General features: G+C 41.1%; 1 protein-coding gene across 1 annotated transcript; it reads right to left on the bottom strand.

The window, feature by feature from the left end:
• Positions 1-17481: 17481 nt before the first annotated feature.
• On the bottom strand, positions 17482-20935 carry LOC311043293 (proliferating cell nuclear antigen). Its single transcript, XM_084054484.1, has 6 exons — positions 20507-20935; positions 19459-19556; positions 19253-19320; positions 18617-18811; positions 18390-18513; positions 17482-18257 (listed from the first exon to the last, which is right to left on the bottom strand). Exons 1-6 carry the CDS (start codon positions 20725-20727, stop codon positions 18181-18183), a joined length of 783 nt encoding a protein of 260 aa, XP_083910610.1. The 5' UTR covers positions 20728-20935; the 3' UTR covers positions 17482-18180.
• Between the last annotated feature and the right edge of the window lie 774 nt (positions 20936-21709).

Consider the following 21709-nt stretch of genomic DNA (forward strand, 5'->3'; position numbering starts at 1 on the left):
GCCTCACTCTGTCCCTGACTGAGCCCGATGCCGATAGAAAGGATGGGGTCAGCGAGAGAGAGAGAGAGAGAGAGAGAGAGAGAGAGAGAGAGAGAGAGAGAGAGAGAGAGAGAGAGAGAGAGAGAGAGAGAGCGAGCGAGCGAGTGAGCGAGAGAGAGAGAGAGAGAGAGAGCGAGCGAGCGAGTGAGCGAGAGAGAGAGAGAGAGAGAGCGATAGAGATATGGAGAGAGAAAGAGAGAGAGGGGGGGAGAGAGAGGGAGAGAAAGAGCAAGAGAGGTGATGCGTAAAATAATGAAGTTATGGCTTCTGTCATCAACGGGCTTGTACCAAAATTAATCCTCAATCAGGCATATATGACATGAATAAAAACACTGTCTGTGTTGAACAGGCTAACTGTCCGAACATAGGCTGCCTACATCCTATATTAAAATGGATTAAAGGACAAGAACACTTTGGTAGAGGTTTGGGGTTTGTTGTTACCTTGCCATGATGTAAATCCAAAGGTGGACAATATTTTTGATATATTATATCAAAAACGAATTGATTGTTGAAATTGATCATTCAAATTTCAAAATATGCTTGTTGCATTGACTGTAGACTGTAGACCGTAGACAATAGAAAACATCACAAAACCCAGTGTTTGTTTTTTAAATAAAAATGCCAACTTTTGATTTTGCTATTTTTATTAGGAAGAAAACACGGACTGGATCCACGGATCCGGATCTTCAAATAGTACATTTACAGGGCTGAGGAGAGGACAGTTGTGTCTCCCTACACTCAAACCCATGGAGCATCATGGCAAGGTAACTACAGAACCCAAACCTCTACCAAAGTGTTCTTGCCCTTGCAGAACCGGCTGGCCTGCGGACCTCTGACGTCACTCTGACTCAGGCACCACCATAAACAAACCCGATAATAGGCCCATATATAGGCATGTCACTATGACTCAGACATAACCATTAACAAACCTGATATGCCCGTAGGCATATTATGGAGATCCGGTTGTCCAGACCCACAGGTCAGACCGCTATGTGTCATGGGTCATGTGTCATGTGCATATATGGGAACGACCAACTGACTCAGACATAACGTAGGTGTGAGGGCCGCGTAGCTGCCCGAACCACTAGTATACTAAAAATCCTGTTGTTTCTCCAGGTGCGCACGTTTACGATCCGATATTGATAGAGAAATGCAATTAAAAATACTGCTGTTGATTCTTCCTGCCTGGCAAGGAAGTGAATCTATGTAGTTAGGTGACCTTGCCTCTGTAGGTGCCCAGGGCAGAGAGAGATGGAGGGAGAGAGGGAAGAGTGTGTGTGTGTGTGTGTGTGTGTGTGTGTGTGTGTGTGTGTGTGTGTGTGTGTGTGTGTGTGTGTGTGTGTGTGTGTGTGTGTGTGTGTGTGTGTGTGTGTGTGTGTGTGTGTGTGTGTGTGTGTGTGTGTGTGTGCGCGCGCGCGCGTGTGTGCGTGTGTGTTCGGGGAGTGGGGGGGGGGTAGTGGCAATCAAGCCAGGTCAAGCATCCTCACACACATCTTGTTGATTGCATAATGAACAGTGAAGCGTTGTAAATGCCTGCAGGGCAGAGGAGAGGACCATTGTCTCTCCCTACACTCAAAACGTCCCACTACAGTATCTGCAATGCCGCTGGAGGAAACCTGAGCCCAACATGAGCAACATTTACAAACTACAAAATATTTCTATTTGCAATCAACTTTTTTTTTATCCATTCGAAACTATTCATCGTGTCATGTTCCAATAGCGACAGGGTCGATGCACCCCGTTATCCTCATTCTGTCTACAGCGGAGATGTGTGGCCCTCTAAAGACTAAGCAATGTCAAGGTCCTTCCAGATGGACCTGTCACTCACTTTATTCATATGACACTGTAGATACATTATCATACATCTTATGCATATTTGATGTCTTTTGTTATGAGATATGTTGCACAACAGACTGCAGAACACAGGCACACACTTTATATTTGGCATTTGTTTCTGATATTTTATATTTGGCAAAATAGAGCAGAACATTGAATATGTGACATTAATACCATTCCTGGAACTAAGTAGCCTTTAGAACCAACAGTTCCCAAGCATTTGACCTACAGGTCATGAGCCTATCTCCTGTTTCCTTAGCGTGAGGCAGGTTGATGTACAAGTACACCCCCTGCACATGACGCTAGTATGTCGCAGGGACTGGTCATTCACCTCCCTGCATGTCATTCAGTAAAGTTCTGTGTGATTTTACAATTAAGTTGAAGATGGAGGTGACGCTGATGTCTGCTGTCTTCCCATTTGTTCAGGATATGCCCCGCAAGCAGCACCATACTCTGCCTCTGTCTGTGTCTGTTTGTCTGTATAAAGCTCTGACCCAACCCGCCCCCACCCCGTTATCTTATACCGTATATCATTTGTCACTGAATCATGTTTACAGTACTGTACTTCATCTCACCCCCTCCCACCATGATCACAGCACAGACACACAGGCACGCACGCACACACACACGTATGCACGTGTGCGACAATTCTGGCTGACCCTATGGGTAATTTACATGTGCTCAGAGAGAGAGAGAGAGAGAGAATGCACACACATGCTAGCAAAATCTTGTTTTTTGTTGGACGTGGATATCACATATTATTATTCATGTGTATATTACTCAAACAGTTTGTTTCCTCTCATGACCGAATCAAATCAGTTACTGTTTTCAAACTGCATGGTCTATAAGTCTATAATCTGACTTTAACCTCTTTTTCAGATCTCTGCTATTCCTACCTCTTCAACTCAGGCATGCATACAATACATTTACTACATACAAACACGTGGTGTGCACATTCACAAACTGCATTCTATGCATCTATATACTGTGGTAGTGAGTAGTAGGCATAACAGTTTGAATGACTGGCTCAGCAGGAGGGGAAAAACAGAGGAAAATCTGTGTTTGGGGTCAATTCCATCTCAAGCCCACTAACACATACAGAAGAAACAACATGGGGACATCTACCCCTTTGTTATCATCCCAGTGGAATCGTCTGGCTCAGCATTTTGAATCACCTATTGGTTTCCCCAAGGACGACCAGGAGTCTCCGCTGACGACAACACATCAGATTAGACAAACAGCAACCATGCAGGGAGGGAGGGACAGATAGTAAAGCTGACACACAAAACCGCAATGTCCTGATGTAATCGCCCTGATCTTACTCCAAAGACGCATGTGTGCATGTAGAAGAGAGAGTGAAAGACGAAAGGGCGAAAAGCATGCAGAGGCTTGCAGAAGGTGAATAGCATACAGGGGCGTTGTTTGTGGATTAATTAATATAATTACCAGGATAATAATCAGAACTTGCATGCTGAGATGTGACAATACAGGATACAGAGTTTACATTTAGAGGGACAATTGCTTTCCTTCATCCTTTTACACTGCGCTACAGTGATATGCATATATATCTAAATCAATTCCTATAGTTGCCTACACATGTATTGCAGTGTGGAAAGCCTGGTGATGCAAGGTTAGTGCTGTATGTACTTGACAGTAGTGTGATAGGGACAGAGATATAGACCAACACTTTTCTAGAGGGCTGGACCCTTTGGCACCATGCACAAAAATGTCTTTAGTTTAGTTTATTCATTAGCACATTGTAATGTAAAATAGAAACAATACATATCAAAAGAAAAAACAATATTGTGCAAGAAAAGGAAGAAGCCAATAGGCTTATTTAGAATCCTTTCCTTAATAGAAGAGGTCATTAAAAAACATAATAAAAGTTCAATAAGAACAATACAAAAGAAAACACAAAAATTGCACAGAAGAAAGTAAAAGACAAAAAACAAATGAGTATTAAGAATTACACATCAGAACTACACATATCAACACACAACAGTAAACACCTATACAGTAAGTCTACAAAGCTCTGTGGCTCTGTGTGTGCGTCTGTGCGTCTGTCTGTGTGTGCCCCACAAACTCTTCTGCCCGGTTCTCCTCAGTGGCTGGAGCCTGGAGTAATTGATCTGCATTTGCACACAGCCATTGACCATTACCATGTGCACGGAACACCAAAGCCCGTTTTTCGCTTTCCCCAAATGTCAGCTGTTTATTAGCGTTTTTGTGTTCGCTGGCTCCCGGGTTGCCAAATCATGTGCGTGAAACAAGCGACGGTGTTGCCACATCTGTGAAACAAGCGTGGGTGCTCATATCCCCCGACAGGTACGTACAGTATAGTCTAGTATTATATAAAAGTGATATATCTGGAGGATGTTACAATTATGGCATAGTTATGAATATGTCCTGCTATTGTGGTATCGTTTCAAACGAACATGGTATTTCCATGACATTCAGACATTTTTTGTGTGAAGATTTGAAATTGGCCTTTGAGACCATGGACTTTAGACTTTTAGGAAGCCCATTCCACATGACAGCTGCTGAGTATACGAATGTGCTCTTGCCCATACAGCTGTTAAATCGGCATTGGTACAAAGTCTGTAGAGCTCCCTCTGGTAGAATATCTATGGGTGTCCCTGACCTTCACAAAATAGTTAACTAGATACTTCCTCACTGTTTGCAATCCTGTGAACCATACACATTTTCATGTGAGATACTCTCTCCTTGACTCGAGGCCACTTTAGGCTAATAAAGTGGGCAAGGAGAAGATGTGTTCTGGGATGTAGTTTAAGGATTAATCTAATCATTCTGTTTTGAGAGGTCTGTAGAGTTGTTTTGAGGATATTAGAAGTGCTATACTTGCCAATTAATGCAATTATAGGGTGATATAATTGCCTATTCATGCAGTAATCACATTGAACTTGGTGCAGACTCGCACATATGACTTTAGTTCAAGTTATTTAGGGCTTTTTTAGGAAGAGCCAATCAGCTTCTGCGCTCAGCACCGTGTGATTGACAGACACTGATTGGCTCTTCCACGTTTTGGTTTCTGCAAAACGCCCACCCAGCGCTTGGGGCCAGACCGGTCTGCAGAAGACACATGATAATGTGAATTCACACTATCTGGATGGTAAAGCACTGAAAATGATGTTTCCATTTCCAACATCCTATCTCTGTGAATCTGGGTTTTCCCACAATGATGGCAACGAAAATAAAATTACAGAAGTCTCTGTCTCTGCCCCTCGGTGGGACTGTCTTGTTGCTGGGAAACAAGCTCAGGGCTCCCACTGATTCAGAGACATGGTGAGTTGCAATGTTTTTATTATATGATCATTTGAGAAAAGTATGCACTTCATGTTTTTTATAATAATCACAGTAGACCAACTTAAACTAAAATGTTATGAAAAAGTTGTTACTGTATACTAAACTTATGGTATTCCGGTCATATGTCACGACCTTTAGTGACCTTGTGTTTGACCATTTGTGACTTCCTATTTGTTGATAATAGTAAGCATGTCTTTCTTTATCTTTAACCGTTTGAGTTGTTATGTATAATATGTAAATATTTTTTTACCAATGTGACTTATTTTGTGGATTTCACCCACTGTCTTATTTGTTATCCTTTACTGTCATATGATCCTTTAGTATCCATCTCAGGCACTAATACTGGAGAGTATTTCAGCTATCTTTCGTTGGTCATTGTGGTCTTTCATGTTTCACAGCTATAAAGTAGAACCATTTGGGCAAGTATTTTTTGTTCTCCTTCCTATTCCTCTGTCCACACCTTCCGTAGACTTTGGAATTAATTTCTTGCCTTCTGACGTCTGTTCTTGCTGTCTTTATTACCTCTACCCTCCCTGTCTATGATGGCTCAGAGGTACATAAATGCCTTCGCATCCTCTCTTTTCTATACTTTATTTTTCATAACGTGAGCACCAAAGTGATACATCCAGGACCACAAAAAAGGACAAAAAAGAAAAACAGGGGAAAAAACACAAATACAAACAATAGCACCAAGATAGACAGCAGTAATAATTACCTAAATTGATAAACATAGTATAACAAAACATATATATATAGAGTAGTACAGAAGCACACAAAAATCTTTTTTACACTTTCTATTGCTGACCACCCTTATCTGTCCCATCAGCAAAAGCAAGACACCCATTTACAAAATTACATAAAGGAGTAGGGTACAAGTGAATTAACCAATATTCATTTCATAAACATGATGCTACAAGAACAAGAGAAACAAATCATTAAATGAATCAATGAACAAATACATGTTTACATGCTTTTTGTGTTATATTGTAGAAATGTCATTACACATTTTGGTGCTGAGCAAAATGGGTATAAATGAACAGAGAGACAGGAGAGACAGGAGAGAGAAAGGGGATGACATGCAGTAAAGAGCTCAAGTTAGCTGCCTGCAGGAATTACTTTATAGCTATATTACCGTGTGTGCTTTTATACCTAGTTCAGACCAAAGATTTGCGATCAGACAAAACAGTTTTAAGCCCATACTTCATCCTATGACTGTGTTGCTTGCCAAAAAAGCTCGCAACGAGCATGTAGATCTGCTACCTTTGGCACATAAATTAAGCATTAGAACGCTGAGGAGAAAAATCGCAGGGGTCTCAATTATCACTTACTCTGTCGGCCATGGGGCACCCCAGGGTGTTTCAATTAGAACTGTACTTTTATGATAATTTTTCTGACCACCTTTCACGGTATCAGAGTTATTCTTGCTCTTGAGCTTATCATTATGGTTACGTACCACCGTGTCACAACTTTGTAATTTTAATGATCCCATCCTCTTTCATCTACAGTACTTCTGCCATCCATATACTCCTAACACTTACATTTCATATACTCTCCTTGGTTTGTTGCTTTGGGACACCTATTGGACTTTGGGCTTCCGACTCTGTGAGCTTTTTTTTACAGGGCAGGTGCCAACCTCCAGCCTGGCTGGAGGGCCAGGGGGTGCTTTTGTCTGTCTTCTCCTCTGAGACCTGTCCAGCATGGTTGGACAGGTCTAAGGACCATAAACCACCTCCTTTGTATAAATTCCATGCATCCTTTGTAGGTTTCATTCATCCCATGAAGCTATTTTCCTGTGAAGTTGCTAATGGCCTGAATTTACTGTAATAATAATAATCTAATTTTGCCCTCGACTTCACCCCAATTCTATAAGTTAAAACATTACATACTACAATAGTGTAAAGTGGAAATGGTAATAGCAAGAGAAGGCTGTTACCATTAAGTGTAAATGATAAGGAATAATTGTGCAAATTAGTTGCTTATCGCCCAACTGTTTTAAGCTGAGTTCAGCATTTACATTGAATGTGGTAGAAAAAAGGATAAGTCGGCTACAATATCTTTGGAGAAACCCCAACAATCCTTTCAAGCAGCTTTCCCTGGCGCTCAGCTCTTATTAGCTCTTCCGATGGGCTCTCACTTGTGACCTGATTTAAATCAACACCTCTCAAGCGAGCAGAAAGGATAGAATGGAATCCAATCCATTGCTAGGTTAATCACTGACTCAATAGCCAAGTCTTAACCTCTTAAACACTATACAGTACTTTGTTGTACATCAAATAGGAGAAATAGACGATCTAAAAGTCCCCTGTGCGTCACATTGTAAGCTTGTAGGTCTGCTAATTCCACAGAATGTTTGCTTATTATATGACACACTAGGGTTCATGTGGTTAAGAAAGCAAGTCAGTTGAAAAATGTCACTCTTCACATATATATATTGTAGCCTATCTAATATTCCTAACATGCTCAAAGAGAACATGATCACGTTGAATCAATGTTGACGGCTATAATATGAAACATAAAACTAAATATATAACGACGAATACTCTCGCTCATGTCTCTGGCGCCCTTACTCATGGACTACTGGGATTTCTGCCATCATAATTAGAGGCCTGCAAAACTGTCATGAATGCTTTTCACTATGATGACAGATTGTATATTTCTCTTTTTTTACTCACTGTAGATTGCTGTCAATATTTATGACAACACTGTGTGTGTGTGTGTGTGTGTGTGTGTGTGTGTGTGTGTGTGTGTGTGTGTGTGTGTGTGTGTGTGTGTGTGTGTGTGTGTGTGTGTGTGTGAGAGCATCATGAACTCCATGCAGCTCTTTGAGAATGTTATCTAGACCCAGGCAGAATACTCAGTACAATTGTTTTTTAATCCCTATCTGTCTTTGTTACACACATTCCAACGCATACAGATACAGAGACCCAAGCAGCCACGCACATATAGTCTCTTAACTGAACAATACTAATTGATCCAGGAATATACTGTATGCTGAAAACTACACAGGTTTTGATCCCACTACATTGATCCTTGTGGGATCAATAAAGCTCTATCTATCTATGTGACGGTTCCCTGTGTATGTATGATATAGGCCTATGTATTTCACTGTAGTTCACCTTTTAGTTTACTGTATGATCATTTTGTGTGTTTGCTTTGTTCTTACCTGTGTTTTGTATTGATTCTCAGGATTTGGGAAGCAGTGGCTGGTCTCATCAGAGTAATTGGTGGCACCTGTGCCGGTGCTCTACCTCTTTAAAACCCTGCCCCCCTAGTCACTTTTCAGTTAAAGGGTAAGACCACTTTAGTAGAGGTTTGGGTTGTGTAGTTACCTTGCCATGATGTAACTCCAAAGGTGGGCAAGAAATCAAAAATAATTGCTCCATTGATTAGAAATTGAAAAAATAATATAATTCAAAATATGCTCCTCATTGACTTACATTGTACGGTAAAACTGCTCTCAAAGTCACTCTTTTAGCACATAAATGAACCCAAACATAGCTGATTCAGACAATATAGAGCATCACCGAACCCAGTACTGTTTGTTTTTTTTAATAAAAATGTCAACTTCCTGTTGATTTTACTATTTGAAGATCTGGATCCGGATCCGCCGATCCAGTCCGGGTTTTCTACTTATTAAAAATGGCAAAATCAACAGGAAGTTGACATTTTTATTAAAAAAAAAACAGTACTGGGTTTGGTGATGTTCTATATTGTCTGAATCAACTTTGTTTGCGTTCGTTTTTGTGCTAAAAGAGTGACTTTGAGAGCAGTTTTACCGTACAATGTAAGTCAATGAGGAGCATATTTTGAATGATCAATTTCTAATGAATGGAGCAATTATTTTTGATTTCTTGCCCACCTTTGGAGTTACATCATGGCAAGGTAACTACACAACCCAAACCTCTACCAAAGTGGTCTTGCCCTTTAAGTAGATTTTCACCACCCATGCACACTTCTCAACATTTTGGTTAATACGTACAGACAACACACCTCACACAGTACACTCGTGCACACATGCACTACATTACTGATTCTACTGATCCTCACATCCCATGAGTTTTGTTTTTGGTTATTTGGTTGGTTATTTGTTTTTGGTTAATTAATGATAATTCATTTTGCCTTTTTAACTGTCTCCCTCGTTTTTTGTTATGGTTCTGGTACCCCTAGCCTAGGCCGGGGGTACCAGAATACGTTGTAAATGCGCTGCATATATAATGCAGCACATTATATTTGACTTTTTGGCCATTTTATAAAGAGTTTTGAAAAAATATATAGGCAAGCTCAAAACTCATTGCATAGACACATTGTGAGCTTGTAGACTTAAAGGGCAAGACCACTTTGGTAGAGGTTTGGGTTGTGTAGTTACCTCGCCATGATGTAACTCCAAAGGTGGTCAAGAAATAAAAAATATTTGCTGCATTGATTAGAAATTGATAACTCAAAATATGCTCCCCATTGACTTACATTGTACAGTAAAACAGCTCTCAAAGTCGCTCTTTTAGCACGTAAACGGATGTAAACAAAGTCAATTCAGACAATATAGAACATCACCAAACCCAGTACTGTTTTTTTTTTAATAAAAATGTTAATTTACTGTTGATTTAGCTACTTTTATTAGAGAGAAAACCTGGACTGGATCGGCGGATCCGGATCCGAATCTTCAAATAGTAAAATCATCAGGAAGTTGACATTTTTATCAAAAAAACAAACAGTACTGGGTTTGGAGATGTTCTATATTGTCTGAATCAGCTTAATTTGTGTTCGTTTATGGGCTAAAAGAGTGACTTTGAGAGCTGTTTCAGTGTACAATGTAGGTCAATGGGGAGCATATTTTTAATTATCAATTTCTAATTAATGGAGCAATTATTTTTAATTTCTTGACCACCTTTGGAGTTACATCATGGCAAGGTAGCTACACAAACCAAACCTCTACATAAGTGGTCTTGCCCTTTAAGTGGTTATAGGAGGTTGATATGTTTCAATCTTTCCCCATCTTCAAGGCCCTAACACTGCATTGTGGAATTGTAATTGTTGAGCCAAAAAAGAACACCACACCTCATCACAGGCTACCATAAAGCAAAGACAGCTGAACCTAATTAACATCCAAATCCTTTAGGAAGAGATTTTTATCTGTTACAGAATCAAGACGTAACAGTTATTTTCTGGTGGGGAAACTAAATATCTGAGGATTTTATGGAGGACATTAAGCTAGCTGTTTGAATGTGATCTTTTAATATCACAGCATATCCTTTTTTATTATAAGCCATGTGACAAATGAGAGGAAAGAAGGCACAATTTCCATTGCTGCTGTGTACTAATGAGCAGGCCCTCTGTACTACTGGGAGAGAGAGAGAAGGGGAGCAACGATCATCAAAGTGCTGTGAAGCTTGTCTCCTACAGCCTGAGGGAGAGAATGGAGATTCCTTCAGGAAAATGCAATGCAGGACAGGAAGGATGATACAGTTAGCAATTTGCTTGAGTCTTTTTTTGTATGACCTCAACAGCATTATTTCCCATCACGATCAATTGACTGACGAACATACACATTTTTTAAGATTTTTCAAAATAATTCAGATATATAGTAAAGCTGTGAGCTTGTATATCCTCTTTTTTTGAATAGCCAACGTATTAAAATGTGGATAAAGTGGTTGAAATGATTGTGATGCTATATTAACACATCTTGCTGTGGACCCCCTGGAACCTCCCCAAGGACCCCTTGGTCTTTTTTTAAAGAAAAAGATCTTAAGGGGGGCCACAGTGAATCTTTGTCCCCAGGGCCCAGAATGTGGTGCTACGCCCCTGCGTCCAACCCACAAACACGTAAATAGATACTTTGCACCTTTTGTACCTGTTTTATACCTCTGTTTTTGTTATTATCAAACCATTCTCCATGGCAGTGGGCAGGAACTTTAGCCATGCGCCACATGGACGTCCAAAAACATAACATAGCTTCTCCTGAAGACTCAGACGAATACATGGCGATACTCAGACGAATATCACCATGTATCCGTCGTTTCAAATTACAAATCCTCTAGCGTTTCATACATGGTCAACCAGACTAGGGTTTTGCCCTAGTCTTGTCCTTAATATCTGAAAGACACACACACACACACGCACGCATGCACACAGCCGCACACAGCCACAGCAGATTCACTGTAATTCACCACTCAGATGGATTTCATGTTTCTATGGAGAAGAATGTCTATTTTTAGAGGTAGTTCTAAAAATAGGCCTTGGCTCAAACATTTGCATTCATGTTCTGAATGTAGCCTACAGTCTTGTATTATTTTCTTGTTATTTGATTCTATGGGCTAGATGTTATTGTCCAGGGGTATTTTAGCAGGACACAAATGCAGGACAGAGTAGACAGGAATTCAAGGGATAATCCAAATGTATTGCTCCAGTCAGTCACCCAGAAATACAGGAACATGCACAGATACAGGTGCAGGCAGGATACACAGAATAATCGGGTATACAGCAGCAATTTTAATCACAGAAATAATCATCATTGGTTACAATGGTCCCTCTGTACCCTCTGACTTGTGCTGAGCACTCAATTATCCTTTCTCTTCTTGTTAAGACAAATGAATAAAAGCATGCTGTATGTAGAGCAAATGTATAGGAATTTTTCTTTACGCAATCATTATTGACAATTTGTGGGGGTTTCCAGTACAGGTGATGGGGACAGCTGGGAGGAGGGCCAGCAGTGTCAGACGTTCACAGTTCAATCAAATTAATAATACATGTGTGTGTTAGATTTGTGAGTCAGTGTGCATTGACAATATTGTTGACTGCTGTCTATGCTTGCACATTGGCACACCCATGGCCCTGGCCACACCCAAATCTAACAGACCCATTATTCATTTTTACTAGCTGCACCTGCATTGCTTACAAGAATGCCATGTTTTTAATTGCTGTAGTCTTTAACCTGAACTGGATAACAAGCAACTAAATCAGCTTAGGGTTTCACACCCCTTTAACTAGGGGTTAAAATATCTGGACTATACTATAAAAAGCCTACATTTGGGTCTGTTAGGATATATAGCACTGAGTGCACTGGCCAATACAAACTAATACGTGAGTGCGCTCCCGGTGCGCATTTCCGAACGCACCCTATAATACTGTTGCATACTGCCTATGATCTCATTTCAGTTAATACATAAACTCTACTTGATTACTCTACCTCGATGTATAGAGAGGTATTGAAAGAGGGTGCGGACAACAGACACAAGTTAGACTCTACTGTTACAGCAACTTTGCCTCCATGCTGACGTGATGCATGCCAGTGTGTTCCACGTTTAGCGATCTGGACATTGATCCACTTTAAAAACGGGTGACTGAGGTCGACCTTTCAAGGTCACTCAAGGTCAAAGGTCCTGTTGTCAAATGACTTCCTGTTTTGTTGATTATAGTAAGCATGTATTCTAGCTCAGAAACAAAATCTTTTGTTCTTTAATTATCCTCTCACTGCCAGTAGGTGCATAAATCCGCCATGCTGACTGATTCTGTCCTATACATTACCGATTTGGCCCCTCTCCAGCACTACCATCCATCCATGTCCAGCTCCCTTGTACACGTCGTTTTCTTTCACATTGGCACATTGCACTTCAACCCTCTTGAGACCACCGATAGTGCTGTCATGCAGTCGTTGGCACACTCTTTTTGAGTACGTGCCCCAACCAGTTCCTCCAAGACCATCACACACATCATATCTCAAATCGTATTTTGTTGATTTCAACCACTCTCTTGTTATCAATTGCTGCCATCTGATCCACAGTATCCGTCTCAGGCACTGGTATTGGGTTACTCAAGCTGTATTGATACACCCAACAGGCATCTACTGTATCTAACAAAGTAGCTGTCTTTAAGGTCAAAGAACCTTGGTATGGCAGAGGAAGACATGGGACGCATGCTTTAGGAGGTGGACACAAGAGAACAGGGGGACATCACATCAGCGACTTACTGTAGGGGTGGGGGCGAGGAAAGGGAGCAACTTTGTAGCCGTGGAAACAGTTGCTAAGTAGCGGACCAGCAGGGAGCCCTGGACAGTGAGGATCAAAGTGTGATGGGGTGCAAAGTGGAGGAAGACATACTGGAGAGGCCTGACAGAAAAGAACTGCACAACTAAGCATATTGTTTTGTGTACAACATGAGCCTGTGTGTGTGTGTGTGTGTGTGTGTGTGTGTGTGTGTGTGTGTGTGTGTGTGTGTGTGTGTGTGTGTGTGTGTGTGTGTGTGTGTGTGTGTGTGTGTGTGTGTGTGTGTGTGTGTGTGCAGGGACGTGCACAGATAGACTCTAGGTGGTGCTAGAGCACCTGCCCTTTGCCCTCTTGACCAGAAGTGCCCTTTTTTTTCCAGTTTACAGCAGGGGTCTTCAACAGGGGGTCCGAGACCCCTAGGGGTCCTCAGAGTTACTACAAGGGGTCCGCCAAATCTTTATGTGATATGATTTTTCTTTTTACCATAACCACTCGAAACCTAGCATCCCTTTTCTGAGGAGAACTTTAGCCAAAAATAGCAGATCTACAAGCCCACAACGCCTCACGCTGCGAGAGGGAAAAAAGAGCAGGCCAAGTAAACAAAAAAAAGTATAATTTACTTGAGCACCTACCCCTCAAAATGTCTGTGCACGCCACTGTGTGTGTGTGTGTGTGTGTGTGTGTGTGTGTGTGTGTGTGTACACACACACATACAATCTATATTGTCACCACTGCCAAAGGCATGAGCCCAGATGGCTATAGAGCACTTACGTAAGGCTCAAATCTGTTTGTATGACTGCCAGCCCCTGTTCTTCACATGTGGCTCCATTTTTCATCTTCTCTCCCTCACCATTATTCCCCGTCCACATCGTTATTTCCCAGTTTGCTGTGAAATGTGAGTGGCGGTGTACGACAAAGAGGACATCACATTAATATGCTAATCCATGCGGGAGTGACTTCAGCACGCATGCCATAAGGCATAAACTGAACATCTATGTGGTAATAGTCTGAGACGCGCCCCATTAATAAATCACAGCACAGCAAGGGTGGCAATATGAAGAACGCTCTGATCCGCCAATCACAAACTAAATTATATTAAGCTGCGGCTACCATGTACGTGCTGAGGGAATCTCCAAGTTTGTGTGCCACTATGAGCACAGACTATGAGCACAGAAACAATGACTTCGTCTGATGCATATATGTTGAAAATACAGTTGGATATTAATTGGACACTGTTTGTTATTTTACACAGCGGTGCAGTGGTATGTCCTTGCCATGTGTGGCCTCGCTTCCTTGGGACGGACATCAATAATCTATGGATTTTGCTCTTGTGGAGGAGGGAGACAACAGAGGGCTTATGTAAGAGGTCAGACTGGTGGAATCCCACTGGGCCCAGACAGGATGGCAAACAGAAAGACACACACACGTAAAGTGGTTGGTACTCCATACTTGTCTTTATTTTGTCCACCATTGTTTCTCCTCAACCTCACTGACCCAAGAGGAAAGCTTGGAGCAACTGCCCTCCTTGTTCTCTCTAAAGGCACTGTGCTAAGACTCCCTCTGCCTCATGGAGAACCTCAGAGATAGAAAGTAAGAGAATGTCTCATCCCATTCCCCTTATCTCCCTGGCCGAAATCCCTTGCCTCCAGAAAGTAATTTAAGGGCTAGACAGTGAGAGAAAGCAAAAGGAGAAATTGGAGAATGCAACAGCGTGACTACAGTATCTGAGATCCAAGCTGCTGTGGTACAGAAGGCTACATACTAGAACACATATTACAATGCTGAGATAATTAAAATGAAGCCTTCTAATGTTTAAATGTTGTTTTTCCCCATAGAAAAAAAACTCTAATTAAAACGAGCAAGTTACTAGCCTGTCTCTAGTGTGGAAGATAAATTAATGGTTTAGCCAATACTAATCTGCAGATTAAATGGTAAATTAAAATGCAGAAGATAACACCACCCGTCCAATCATCAAAACCTGCATTGACCATATTCACATGGAGTTTGTTACCCCCCAGAGTATAGCATACAGTAGAGGGACGTTCTGTTGGCAAAGGACCTGGTCAGTGGAATTGTGTTGCTAGGGAACAGTTTGGATCCAAGTTTATTTCCTGTCAGCTACTGACATTCACAAACAGTGTAGTAGGAAATAAACTTGGACCCACTAAAATGTCTGTTGTCAACTGTGAAAAGGTCTATAGTAACGTTCAGGAGATTGTAAGAAGTTATCGATACTGTACACACAGACACATAATTTATCTATACTGTTTTTAAAACAGTATTAAACAATTTTAATAATACAGTTTAATGCAACATTTGATGCATCATGATTTTAGTAAATAAAATGAATGAACACACACACACACACACACACACACACACACACACACACACACACACACACACACACACACACACAATGTTTTGACACACTAGACTGTGTCAAAACATATTTAAATATTTAATCATATTATACTATATTCAATATACCTTTTTTGGAGTTTTCAAAATGTTGTTGACACAGAATCAATGGTCATGATTCACCAGGTAACTAATATTTTCAGAAATCTCTATGTGGAAAATGTATGGACTTTCTATCAGTGGAACCACAAAATGGCCGCCGCCATACTGGCAACACATTAGCCATACAGCTTCCAACTATGTTTCAAAACGAAAACATATTGTTTATACTGTGTGGAGGAGCAGCATATCCAGTGATAATTCATTAATACATACAGTAGCAATCATAAAAACAAACACCTCCTGTTCTGTCACTGTGACTAATATGTTCCAATGAGGAAATATGGTTGAGGCTTTTTTCCTTCTTTTTTTTCTCTAAGCATTTAATCCTCCTAACCTGGATGGCAGTAGTTAATTAAATATCGAGGCAGCTTTAAGAGCGTAAATGTAATGACCTTCTCTTTTCTTTATCGGCCCCCTCCACAGATGACAGCTCTATCTCTCCTCTTTCTGCCCCATACTCTGAATGTGAAGTCTCCCTCGCCTCACAGGAAGAATCTCTCAGATGAATTCAAGTTTAAAATATATGTCAGAAATAGCTTCAACAGACCCATGCCTACTACTTGTGTCATCATTTCACTGAGGCATATTTCATAAGTGGTAGTAGCCTGCCAAGATTGAACCTAAGCAATAGAACAGTGGTTCTCAAAGTGTGGTCCAGGGACCCACAGGGGTCTAAAAATGTTTAACACCACAAATCTTGAATGGCCAAAAATATTTGCAGATGGGGGTCCGTGGCCAAATACACATTAATTTTGGGGTCCTTGATATGAAAAGATTTGAGAACCATTGCAATATAACAAAGGTAGGCTATTGAGTCATTAAATATATTCTTAAACTGTATTTAAAATGATTAAAAGAAAAACTATCAATGAAACCGCTCCTTCAGTACTAAATGGGAAAAACTAGCTCAGCACTTACAGGAGTTTTGAGATCTTAAGTGAAGCTGTGATTACACTGGTGGGCAGTCTGCTTTGAGGTCATCTGTTCTGCAAATGCGATCCGCTTTCAAACTGTATTTAACTTTCATTTTAGCAGGCAGATGAATTAATAAAACACTGTACTGATGTATTTCTTATTAAGGGTTCAAATTGCTTCTTTGTGGGTTTAGGGGCCAGAAAATAAATACATCACAGGCAGAGAAAAAGAAATCAAGGAGTGAATAATACAGAGGGCAAATGGCAGAAAAGACAATACCTAACAAATACATTTCCTTTAAGTGAAACATTAGATTTAATCTCTGCTCTGTGCTTACCCTATTTAAAGCAGGGGGAAGAGTCCTTACCACAGATAGACATGCCTGCCAATCAGATTATGGTTTTGCAAATCCCTGACTGGGCAGCTATACACCCTATAGAGGAAGCTAGAAGATCAACTAGCATTTAATGTTTGCCGCTTCATTTACTGTCCACTGAACTACATTACACACACCTTTGCTACCACACTGGAATTAGAATTCCCTTTCTCAACCAGATTAAAACTGATTTATGAAATAGAATGGGTTTAGAACTAAATGTTAACTGAGATGCCCTGGTCTAGAAAATGCCATTTCCATTATGCTCAAAGGTGTTACTTAAAACACTTTCCATGTGAGCACAAAATAATGAATATAATCCTTGAACAATTTCCTATCAAACATGTTTATATTGCACTACTGCTGAGCTATGGGCTGGCACACGAAGTATGAGAGCACCACCTTGTGGTTATATATGGCAATTAAAGCTGCTTCACTCAGATTACTTTTAATCAACAAATTGAACAAAACACACAATACACATCCTGAAACAATCCAAATTATTTATTTGATCACTTTTTCAATGAATGGAAAACAAAAGAACTGCAGTTGGATGATGTGAGACAACACAAAGTATTTACAGATATATCTACAAGTAGGAATGGGCGATATGAAATTGAATTTTCATTACCAGGGAAGAGGAGGGGAAAACAGGAGGAGTGAACAAGTGCTTAAAACCTGATTTATACTTGGATCCATGCAGGTGTAGCGCACCAAAAATAGCTGATCTACAGTGAGCTTGTAGTTGATTTGCCATTTGGGACACCCAATCTAGACCAAGCTTGTAGATCTGCCATTTTCAGTATGGGACACACATGCACAACCAAGTATAACTCAGGCTTAAGATTCCCCCAGGGCTGTGCATTTGACAACCAACCATTCTGAACAACACACTTTGGAGTTAAATCACAAAAGCTCAAACAATACGATGCTTGGTTTGGCAAAAAAAAACAGTACGCCTAAAATAAGTGCCTGTGATCCCCCACGAGTTAACTCCTGACTGTATCGTTCACAATGCTGATTATATGACGTGGGTATACAACGACCCAGCACGACTCCCATGCAACATCTGCTCATGACGAGGAACCAAAGCAAACAGATGTCAAGTGAGCATGCTGAGCGTTCTTTGCTGAAATCCCACGGCCCTGCTCCCTCCACTGTCCCCTTTTGGCGAGCTGTAAACCACATTTAAGAAGCCTCTTCGTCGATCTTCGGTGCCAGGTAATACTTGACGTGGCCCATGTCGGCTATCTTGTATTCCACCACTGGAAACGGAAAATAAAATGTACAAATTAGTTGAACTGGTGTAAAAATGCAATGAGGGGAGATTAATCCCAACACTGAATAAGGTGTCGTAAAGCTACAGCAAAAAGTAGGTGTTAAACGGACATGCTTACCCAGGGGGATATCTGCAGACATGCTGAGAATGACTGTCTTGGACAGAGGTGTGGCCTTTGTGAAGAAGTTCAGGTAGTTCAGAGCAAAGATAAGCTGGACAGGTTCATTCATCTCAATGGTCACCTAAAAACAGGACAAAGGAAAAAAAGGTTCCATATCTGAGTTCAGAACAGCTACAGTTAACCCATCAACCTTGCTGTGTGAATGCGAAGCCAGTGAGACTCACTGCCTCTTCCTCCTTGTCCACATTGCTGGTCTGGGACAGCTTGACGTTTCCGGTGCCCAACTCTCCAGTGGCAGAGAACTTGACTCCGTCCTTGGCACAGGAGATCATGACGGCATCACCGATCTGCGACAGGTCACGGCAGATACGGGCAAACTCTCCCGAGGGCATCTTCACCACACAGCTGTATTCCTGCTCCTAGAGGGGCAACACACAGACAGGTACAGGGATTAAAGCAAAAACACATGTAATGACTGAAATATGTGTTAGACCAAGCCCCAATCTGTGATTTGTGAAACGGCATGAAAGAAATCCTCCACACTAGTGCTACGCTTCCAAATCAATTTGCACAATAACTAAAATTGTTATGTTTAGGTATTATTCATCTTGCCGTTCTGCATACAGCCAACCAGTTGCAGAAATCACATATTGAGACGTTAACCTTTTTTTGGAAGATGCTTTTCTGAACATGTATTCTATTGCTAGTTTGAACTATTCTAATACTCTTTAATCAAAATAAAAATGACTGAAATCAGTCATGGTGACTGAGAACTTTAATCCATGCAGATAAATGCATATGGTGGAGGAGAAAAGCCTGTCTGTCGACATATGCTTTATGAACAGAGACAAAATACTTACTGGAATTCCTAACTGTTCTACATCCAGGTCCATCAATTTCATCTCATAATCAGAGACTTTCTCCTGGTCTGAAAGAACATAGTGAATGGGACTGTAAGTAACCAGAACATCACTTAATTCCAGTTGACAAATCAAGTAGTAGACACTACATATTGTTAAAACAAATCAATAATAATAATGTGGTTTATGAGTTGTCAATGACTCACTGAGTGTCTCGAACACAAGGGCAAGTGTGTCTGCATTGTCTTCTGCTCGGAGGGTGATGATATCTTCATTCCCTGCACACTTCAAGATTTTGGACATACTGTATGGGAGAAGAGGGCAAATATTAGGAATGCATGCCAAGTAATCTACTATACCAGCAAACAGTTTTACAATAAATAAACATGCAACAACAAGACAAACAGCATATAGAAACTATAAAACTACAAGTAAAAAAAAAAAAGGCATTGCTATGGGCAATGTAGGACAAGCAAAGCCAGACTTGACATAAAAGTGCTGACATGTGAAAATCTAATCAAAAAATCTAATCAAAACGAATCCATAAGAGAGCGTTAGTAGTGTAGTACTAATAGCAAAAACACAACTACTGCCAACTGTGCTAAGTCAATTAAAATCCACTGACAACATGGCGGAAATGCAAGTTCCCGCAACAAAGCAACAATTCGCGCCATCGTCGCTGCAATGAATTTGGCGCTCAAGTGACGTCACCTAGTAATGCTTTGGCGCCCCGCGCGCGTATTGTGCTGCAAATATGAGCATGATTTAAACAACTCGCACATTAAGAGTGGATTAGACCTCAGTCAAATCAACTATTTAAACCCCTCAACAACATTCTTTAACGCAATGTCGGGGAAATAGATCTGTAATGTTCAGTTACTTAACTTCAGTAACCAACATCCATTGCGGTTATACATATGGATGAAAAAAGGACAAGCCCGGGCAACTCTGCCCGAGCAAGATAGAGTTCTCTTTGTAAGGTTCACTTTCAGACCAAACTTGGACGAGCCATAATATAATGATTGTTGTCTAAACGTTTTCTTTAACACACAATCGACTCAAAGTAGCATTTAATACAAGCTTGATGGGTACAAGTTGTACCCATCAGACAACTGACTTAACCCGTAACATAAAACGACAACTTGGCAGCCAAGCAAGCGTTTATCAAGTAAATAATGTCCTACAAAGTTACTCGTGCTACTTTTCGGTGGCTGTCAAATCTTTCCACGTTATTGTGTTGATTGTGCGGCCCACCTGCTGAGGTTGACCCCCATGGCGAGGTTCCTGTCGCAGCGGTACGAGTCGAAGCCATCGCTCCGGAGCGTCAGCTGCACCAGAGAGACGTGAGACGAGTCCATGCTCTGCAGGGAGATGCCGGACGAGCTGACATCCCAGCACGCCTCTGTGATCAGGTCCTTCAGAGCCTCCAGCACCTTCTTCAGGATGGAGCCCTGCACCAAGCGAGCCTCAAACATGGTCTCTCAAAGTTGTGTTGTTGTGTCGTCCGTGAAAGAAATTAAAGTTGTCTGTTGATGATCCTCCGAACAGAGGCTTCAAAGTTACAGCTGGTCTAGATTAGACACGTTTGGTAAAGAGAGACGTCTCTGTGTTGTGTTGTATTGGAGAAGAGAAAGAGCTAAAGCTGCCTGCGACACACTCTTCCGAAGAGAGAAACAAGATGACTATTGGCGCGCTGCTAACGTGTGGTTTTAATGATTCTCATTCTGCGTCATTCCGTCATTTCCGCCATTCCGTCATTTCCGTCAGCGTTGCCAGGTTTTGTGGGACAAATAAGCAACCAGGTCTAGGAAAGAATGCCCAAAAGAAGCAACTTAAGGCCACATGAGCGCTTTATAAACCGATATGCTATCGGCTATTTTCAAAAACTATTGCAATAAAATGTGGAATATTTGGAAACATTTTATTCATTTTTCTAACAACACAAATGCTCCCTGGGCTCAAAACATTTTCATGAAAATATTTGAGAACCACTGGTTTAAATAATAAATATTTTTTGGGAAGCAAGCAGAAATAAGCAAGGACACTTTGGAAACAAGTCCAAAAAAACGCAACCCAAAACTACCAATTTTCACAAGAAACTTTACAGAAAAAGAAGCCCAAAGTCGCTTATAATAAGGCGACATGGCAACACTGATTTCCGTGTTTAGTTTGTAGATGCCATAGCCGGGGCGGGGGACGCTCATTCACGTTCTGATTGGCTAGTTGGTTGCCAGGCAATTGGTTGAGCCAATGTGGAATTCATTGACGTTTTGAAGAAATTGCCATTGGCCAGCTACAACAAAGCATGAAAGTAGGCCGTCCATCACGCTGCACCCGGCATGCTACGTATCCAATCACATTGCTTCTGTTCATCCCGGCTATGGGATCCAAACGATTGAGTTCTCCCTTCGTTAACAGGATAACTGGGCACTAGGGACATCTGGGCACCTCAATGTA

Source organism: Gymnoscopelus microlampas (genome assembly GCF_963454915.1).
Source record: "Gymnoscopelus microlampas genome assembly, chromosome: 4".
Lineage (NCBI taxonomy): Eukaryota > Metazoa > Chordata > Actinopteri > Myctophiformes > Myctophidae > Gymnoscopelus > Gymnoscopelus microlampas.